At 43.1% G+C, this 8,461-nt stretch overlaps 1 protein-coding gene across 3 annotated transcripts in view; it reads left to right on the top strand.

Annotated features, from left to right (window-relative positions):
• The window catches only part of BMPR1A (bone morphogenetic protein receptor type 1A), a 95,930-nt gene extending 87,469 nt beyond the window's left edge, over positions 1 to 8,461 (top strand). For all 3 annotated transcript variants that reach the window (XM_006767906.2, XM_015566662.1, XM_015566663.1), the window contains 5 exons: positions 1,633 to 1,825; positions 3,036 to 3,333; positions 5,514 to 5,689; positions 6,910 to 7,040; positions 7,127 to 8,461. In XM_006767906.2, coding sequence (XP_006767969.1) covers positions 1,633 to 1,825; positions 3,036 to 3,333; positions 5,514 to 5,689; positions 6,910 to 7,040; positions 7,127 to 7,252 — 924 coding nt within the window. In that variant the 3' untranslated portion in view covers positions 7,253 to 8,461. The remainder of the gene's footprint in view (positions 1 to 1,632; positions 1,826 to 3,035; positions 3,334 to 5,513; positions 5,690 to 6,909; positions 7,041 to 7,126) is intronic.

The raw sequence follows: 8,461 nt of genomic DNA, 5'->3' as shown, positions 1-8,461 counted from the left end.
ATCTTGACTCTTGAAAAAAATTACAAAAGGATCTGTAATAAAATGATACATAGAGTTAGTTCAGGTATTAACAAAATTTGGCCCATTTTAAGTACAATCTACACTGGACCTTAGTGTTCTTTTTAACTTAGGGTGACCACGAATGGTAGCAATTAACATATTACTTTCAAGAAATATTAATGAGCCCTAACCGGTTTGGCTCAGTAGATAGAGCATTGGCCTGCCGACTGAAGGGTCCCAGGTTCGATTCCGGTCAAGGGCATGTACCTTGGTTGGAGACACATCCCCAGTAGGGGGTGTGCAGGGGCAGCTGATCCATGTTTCTCCCTCATTGATGTTTCTAACTCTCTATCCTCCCTTCCTCTCTGTAAAAAATGAATAAAATATATATAGTTTTTTAAAAAGAGATATTATGAAAGCACTTAGTGTGTTCTCAGAAACTACCTATGTCCTGTGAGCAGGGTGGGATGGAACTCAAACAGATCTATAAGATAAACAATAAGAAACTATAATTGTGATGAGTGCGGCAACTGAGAAGTGTATGTGTGCTATGTAGATGTTAAACAAAAGAGCAGCACTTACCAGTGAAGGAAGCTGCGTGTGCACAAGGCTCTGAGACGGGAATGAGGTTGAGTAATTCTAAAAGTTGAAATGGATAAACTGACAGTGGAGACAGACTCAGGGATACAGAGAACAGACTGGCAGTCTCAGAGGGGAAGGGGGTTGGAGGCTGGGTGAGAAGGGTGAAGGGATTAAGTAAAGAAAAAAAGAGACTCATGGACACGGACAACAGTATGGTGATTACCAGAGAGAAAGCGGGGTAGAAAAGGTTAAAGGGGGGTAAGTGGTGGTGGAAGGAAACTTTACTTGGGGTGGTGAACACAAAATACAATATACAGATGACGTATTATAGAATTGTGCACCTGAAACCTGTGTAATTTTATTAACCAGTGTCACCCCCATAAGTTCAGTAAGAAAAAAAAGAATGGTAGCAGTTAAAGGGAAAAATAAATAAAAGTAACAGTTGAAATGGAAGGGGTGAGGATGATGTGAATACAGGAAATGATGAGTCAGACTATGTCCATCTGAGAGACTGAGCTGAAGACTTTTAACTGTCATTTAGATTTCACTGCATAATAAACCACCCCAAAGAGTAACGGCTTAAAGCAGCAAACATGTCTTCTTTCTCCCAATCCAGTGGGTCTGCTGGCAGTTTTCTCCTGGCTGCACTCAGCTAGAGTGAGGCGGTGTGGTGTGTGTGCATGCCGTGTCAGCACAGCACTGCTCATGCTCCAGAGCTCCTAGAACAGCAGGAAATTCAGGGCTGCCCGCAGGACACCATTTCTCTAGTTCTGTTTCTCAGGGCCAGTCGGGCGGCCAGCCCAGAGTCTGAAGGAGATCACCCGGAGGCTTATGTGCACAGGGAAGGCAATTACTTTGAACTTTTTTGTAAACAGTTTGTGATATCAGAATATATTGCTTATTGTGTCATCTTCTTTTAAATACATTTTAATGTTTAATACTGGAGTTTGTTTATATACCATCTTTTTTCATGGGATGAACTATCAGACCACTTTCTCAGTCTTAATAGGTTCTTTTCATCAAGAACTCAAAACATTTTTTTTAATGAAGGTTCAGCGAACTATTGCCAAACAGATTCAGATGGTTCGGCAAGTTGGTAAAGGTCGATATGGAGAAGTGTGGATGGGTAAATGGCGTGGTGAGAAGGTGGCAGTCAAAGTGTTCTTTACCACTGAAGAAGCTAGCTGGTTTCGTGAGACGGAGATCTACCAGACGGTGCTGATGCGCCATGAAAACATCCTCGGTGGGTACACATTCTTTCAGCCAATTCCATTTTCTGACAAGGGTTAGTGGGGTGTGGGCTCTGAGAGTTCTAAATGCTAACTAGCCACTGTATTTACTAGGCTGCTGAGGAAACAACAAAGAATTTCAAAGTAATGCCAGCTTATTGGACTAACTCATATCTAACAAAAACCAAGTATTTTATAGCTAAATTTAAGCAATTTTCTAGGGTAACTATATATGCCTTTTGTAAGCTAAGCCACCACCACCATATGATGTAGCTTAGTAGGTTTCTACCTCCCCACCCCACAACCCCATTTATTTACACAACAGCAGAGTCATTCAGGAGTTTTTAGCTTCCCCGGCCTTTCTTTCCAGCTACTATATCATTTCCCTTCGTATAGACAGTGCATAGTACATTGCCAAGAGTATAGTAGGCACTTACAGTAGTTTCCTAAGGTCATCATAACAAATCACCACAAATGGCGGCTTAAAACAACAGGCACTCCTTCCCTCTTAGCTGTGGAGGCCTGAGGTTTAAATCCAGGTGTCGGCAGGGCCATGCTTCCTGAAGGCTCTGAAGCAACCACCCTTCCTTGCTTCTTTCTGGGTCTGGTGACACCAGCAGTCCATGCTCTCGGCTGAGAGACGGCACTCCTGCTTCCTGTATGTCTGTGTCCACATTTCCCTCTCACAAGGACACTAGTCATTGAATTACCACCCTAACCTAGTATGACCTCATCTGGATTTGATTACATTTCCAATAAGGTCGCATTTACAGGCACCAGGTGGACATGAGTTAGGGGCAGGGCACTACTCAGCACTTTTGCCGACCTTTTTCTGAAGGGAGAGAGGAAAGGAAAGGGGCCAGCATTATGGACCTGCTCGTCAAGAGAGCTGGCAGGTGTGAGGAGGCATTGATGGGCACATGGAATTGGCTCGTTGAACATTTTTAACTTAATTTTAGTGTGTCCACTTTTCAATTTGAAATTGAGAGTCCTTTCCATGTGTCTTCTTTTTCATGCTCAGAGAGTCATGTAGATGATAACTCCCCCAGGTTATTATATGATATGTGATTTTCTTAGTCATACTATTATCATTTTCAGGATGATCATTAATATTATTGTAAATGTATTGCAGAAGTGTAGAGTTATATGTATCATGACCCTGGGAGCCTTCATTACTCTCCATGCCGTCTCTGATAACTAACCTTGAAACTCACCCACGACCAGGTTTTATAGCCGCAGACATTAAAGGCACCGGCTCCTGGACGCAGCTGTATCTGATCACCGATTACCATGAGCACGGGTCTCTCTATGACTTCCTGAAGTGTACAACGCTGGACACCAGGGCCCTGCTCAAGCTGGCATACTCAGCTGCCTGTGGTCTGTGCCACCTGCACACGGAGATTTACGGCACCCAAGGGAAGCCCGCAATTGCTCATCGAGACCTAAAGAGCAAAAACGTTCTCATTAAGAAAAATGGAAGTTGTTGTATTGCTGACCTGGGCCTTGCAGTTAAGTTCAATAGGTAAGTGGTCTTTGCCTACTCTTTGGAATTCTATTAATCTCTAGAAGTATTTGCATGTTGGTATTTAGGACAGCCAAGGATGTGTTTGTGCTCACAGAACTGTATGATTGGGGTTTTGTCCTGGTTGGTTTTGTTTACAAAAATTACATTCTACTCTACATAATTTTTTATTTCCTGTTTTTTATTGTCTTAGACATTCTTCTATTTTAGTTTATGTAGATCTACTTCATTCTTTTTCATAGTGTTGCTGCCATTTTTTCAAAACATAACTTATTTCATGACCCGACTCACAGGCATTAAAGTTGCCTATGGTTTGTCTCTATTTAAAAATACTTTAATGAACATTGTATTTTATCGATATATATTAATCCTTGCACATTTATACAAGTACTTCGTCTTGATGGGTTCCTTAGAAGGGCTAGACGAACGGCATGTGTGTATTAAATTGAGGCATATTGCACATTATCCCTTCAGAGAGCCTGCATCAATTTATACTCCCCCACCTGGAGTAGACATGCGTTTCTCATCACAACTTGCTACAGTGGGACCTTAAGGAGCTCGTTAACTCAAATTACTCTGTCAACTCAATGCAAAAATTCGGTCAAGAGACAGCTGGTATCTCAAAAAACTTGTTAGTCGGGACACTCGTCAGTCAAGGCCTCACTGTACGTCGTTAATAGTTTTAAATAATTAGAATTATAACATCTTTAGGATATTATTAACTATTGAAATGATTTTAATGTTATAGCTTCTAGAATACAGCTATTTCACATTTCAGAATTAATTTCAGGTCATAATATTAAAATACTAGTCCAGCCCAGCCAACATGGCTCAGTGGTTGACCAGGAGGTCACGGTTCGATTCCCAGTCAGGGCACATGCCCAGGTTGAGGGCTTAATTCCCAGTGTGGGGCATGAAGGCGGCAGCCAATCAATGATTCTCTCTCATCAATGTTACTATCTCTCTCCCTCCCCCTTCCTCTCTAAAATCAATGAAAATATTTAAAAAAATTTTTTAAACCACAAAAATATTAGTCCATAATAAAACAAATATTAAAAAATTAAATCATCTTTCTGGCTGTTCCAGTATTCTGATCTTGTTTGTTTTTAGTCAGTGTAGTGTTAATTGGCTCAAATATTCATCAGATGCTATATAAGAAAATATAGACTACATTAACCCTTTGAGTGCCAACCAATATCCTAGGAACTATGCTAAAATTGCCAAGGCATTTTTGCTAATTTTACAGCAGTTTAGGGGAAAAAATGTGAAAATTAGGCAGATAAATGGCAGTGATTAATTTTAGAACTACAAACATTCAGCCTCATAAGTAATCTGCACTTAGGTGCCATCTGTCAATAAAGAGTGAACTACTAGCACCTAATAGGAACACTGCAGGAGGCACGTGCTCCTGGCACTTTAGGGGAAAGACAGGAGGAGCGTGATCGCGCTCCCTGGCACTCCAGAAGTTAATCTCTGCTTCGTAGTACTTTCCAGAACTGGGGACCTACACAAAAAGCATTCATGTCTTCCAGCTCTAAAATTTACCTCACAAATTGAAAACCCAGTGAGCGTCACTTATTACAGCACTGTGACTATGTAGGCACCACTGCACCGCCCGCATTGGCTGGACCTATAAGGAAGGAATTGTAACCCTGTGTCACAGGAGAATGGACAGGCAAATAACTCTTCTCAGTGTCCCTTCACCTCCACTTGCTCTGAGACACAATTACCCACCATGTTAGCTTACGTTCGGTATTGTCCTTTTTCTGAGAGACACCACACTTGTTTGGTGACAAAACTACCTGTACTCATGCAAGGTATCTTGTCTTTATCCAGCTTGATAGCAACTTCATGCTTGGCTTTCAGTGCACACGTGGTAGTAAGCTTGTGAAGTGTCCTGCTCTAGACTCTGCTGGGGAAGGTCTAGGATTGGTATCATATACTTACAGGGTATATTACTTTTATAAGCTCTGAAAGATGTTAAATTTAAAAATATATTTGGCCTCAATAGTTTCTGATAAAAGAATGTGGAGTTTTAGAAAGATAGATAGATAGATAGATTTTTATTATTTATTTGGAGAGGGGGGGAGAGTCTGACTTTTACAACATACAACAAAAATGGAAGAAAAACTATTTTGTTCTTAACCATCAACCTGGACATCATCTGCCTCCTGTCTCAGCGATACAAATGAAGTGGACGTGCCCTTGAACACCAGAGTGGGCACCCGGCGGTACATGGCCCCGGAAGTGCTGGACGAGAGCCTCAACAAGAACCACTTCCAGCCCTACATCATGGCAGACATCTACAGCTTCGGCCTGATCATCTGGGAGATGGCTCGGCGCTGCATCACAGGGGGTAGGAGTGGTGGGGGTGTTTCCCATTAGGTTTGCACCCTCCTCATTCAGAAAGTAACCGCTCCTGTTACATAGTTGAGATGTCAGGGATCCCCTGGACCACTCCCATGGTCTGTAACATCACTGGAAGGACGCACATAGTTGTCCTCACAGCTAACATATAGTCTAGGGAAAGGATACAGAGCAAAATCAGCAAAGAGAAAAGGTGCCAGGGGCAAAATTCAGAGGAAATCGGACAGCCGCCTCCAAAGGCCTCTCCCAGGGAAGCCACACAGGATGCACTGAATTCCTCCAGCGTGTGATGTGAGAAATGCTGATACCTGGGAAGTAGTTAGAGACTTAGTTCTCAGTGGTTTTATTGGCAGCTGGTCAGGTAGGCGCCCTCTGCCTAGCGTGTTCCAAAATTCCATATGCAGAGCGCGAGCAGGTGCTCAGCACCAACCCTGCTGTCTGCACAAATAGTCGAGGCCCCATGCACCGCTCTCAACACTTAGGGAGCTGCCTGCCTGCAAGTTCCCAGACACTAGCACGGCAGCCTTGCAGGCCAGCCTTTCCCAGGATGGCTGTCTAAGGCCTACTGGGTTTTCTCTTTGCTACATATCAGGCTGTCTTTCTGCTGCACCTATTAGTAGGAACAATGTAGAGAAACAAATAATTAGGTTAACATTTAGGGTAAGTGAGTGTTTCCCTTGCTTTTTTTTTTTTTTTGAATATTGTTATGTCTGTAGCTATGATGGGGGTCCTGATAGGCATAGGGGAAATAATCCTATATAATAAAAGGCCAGCCACCATAAACATAACAACCAAAACAATCAGAGACCAAAACCACCACGGCCCCTCGCCGGGCTGACCCCGCACAGATGGCAAGTAGTGGCAGCGATGGGGGTGGGGCCAGCTGCCTGCAGCCGAGGGAAGGAAAGCCTTGATAGGCCCTAATCTCAGGCCAGGCCTAGGGACCCTACCTGAGGGGTCCTGGAGTGTGAGAGGGTGCAGGCTGGGCTGAGGAACCCCCTCTGAGTGCACGAATTTTCGTGCACCGGGCCTCTCTAGTTAGACATAAAAAAAGAGAACAACATACATTTACTATTAAAAGTGAATGACCCACTCTGTTTTTCTTCCTTATGTAGGAGTCAGTTTTAGCTCCATAGTTTAGTACGAGGCGCTGAGTAGATTGGTATATTTTGTCTGGCCACCATTGTGCCCGCTGTTTCCTCTCTGCAGGAATAGTAGAGGAGTACCAACTGCCATATTACAACATGGTGCCCAGTGACCCATCGTATGAAGATATGCGTGAGGTTGTGTGTGTCAAACGTTTGCGGCCAATTGTGTCTAATAGATGGAACAGTGATGAGGTAGGTGGAACCCAGTCCCCTGAGGGAGGGATGATGAGTTTGGCCAAAGATGTTTATCTGCAACCTGCATTCTGTTTGCTTTTCAGTGTCTTCGAGCAGTGCTGAAGCTGATGTCAGAATGCTGGGCCCACAACCCAGCCTCCAGACTCACGGCTCTGCGGATCAAGAAGACGCTGGCAAAGATGGTTGAATCCCAAGATGTAAAGATTTGACAGTGAAGCAATCCTGAGGAGAAACTCCAGACTGCGCTCGACCGACTTCTCCAGGGCACGGAGGGAGTAGAGTGGGATAAGGAGCTTGGCGGTTCGCAGGCTCTGTCCTCCCCTTACCCTCACAGGCTGCCCTGGGCACCTTCCGTGCTCTGCAGAGTATGAGCTGGGGACTCCAGAACTTCACTCTTTACCTACGGACAGCTTTACTCTAAGTGTGGTTTCTGATGCCTTTTTAAATCGGGTTTTTATGAACTACATCGAGACTTCAGTCCTGATGGGTGAGTCTCCAGTCAAACTCCGGGTGTTGAATTACCTGCTCGTACAAGGGTGCTTTCTGTGAAAGCCTAAGAAGATCAGTGAATTCAGCAGAGTCGGAGGAATGTGTCCTTGCCTCCTGCCTGAGGAAGCGCATTGATTTGTACTCGACCTTTGTAAACAGCCTATGGATTATCATCTGTTTAGGATGCTGCGTAGTTTATGAGAAATAGTTTGTCAGGCCTTGATAATGGTGTGTGTGTACACACATGCTTGCCAGGATTTCTCTGCTGCCATCGAATTAGAAGAAAATATGACTTATGACCACCCAGGAAGATATTAGAGGCTGTTGGTTCTGTGCTTTAAAAATGCATGATCTGACCAAGACTCGCCAATCACATAAAAGCCATTTACCTTCAAAGTGAGCTAGCTTCTCCACCAACTTTATTTTTAACATAAAAGTTGATGTAAAGGCCAAAAAAGCTTAAAGTGCCTGAAAATTTCGACTGTTTTTCTCCTACCACCATCTTTCCTTTTTTTGGTAATTACTATTTTGCCATAGAAAGCATCCTGTCCAAAGTTGGACCTTCCAACGCCATGATCTTGTGAGAAACACTTCTTGTTGAAGTGAGTTACTGATGACTGTGTTTGATAGCGATGCTAAGTGCCTATAACCAGGTTCTGTATTCTTTATTCTCAGTAATCTTTAAAAGGGAAGTTATTTATATTTTGTGTGTAATATGCTTTATTTGCAAAATACATGCTCCTTTTACAACCATATTTTTTATATGTACATGCATCTATACTGTTGTAGAAACCAGCTCACGTGTACCTCACACCTCATCCTTAAGGGGAAAAATAAAAGATCAGAAGAAAATGTTATAAAGTAGAACCACATATGAATTTTAGAACTAATACACTCAAAATAGTATATTAATCCCAACAGTCTGTTCA

The sequence above is a fragment of the Myotis davidii genome, unplaced genomic scaffold, assembly GCF_000327345.1.
Source record: "Myotis davidii unplaced genomic scaffold, ASM32734v1 scaffold642, whole genome shotgun sequence".
In the NCBI taxonomy this organism is placed as follows: domain Eukaryota; kingdom Metazoa; phylum Chordata; class Mammalia; order Chiroptera; family Vespertilionidae; genus Myotis; species Myotis davidii.
The sequence above is the reverse complement of the archived record's forward strand: the minus strand, read 5'-3'. Positions and strand labels throughout refer to the sequence as shown.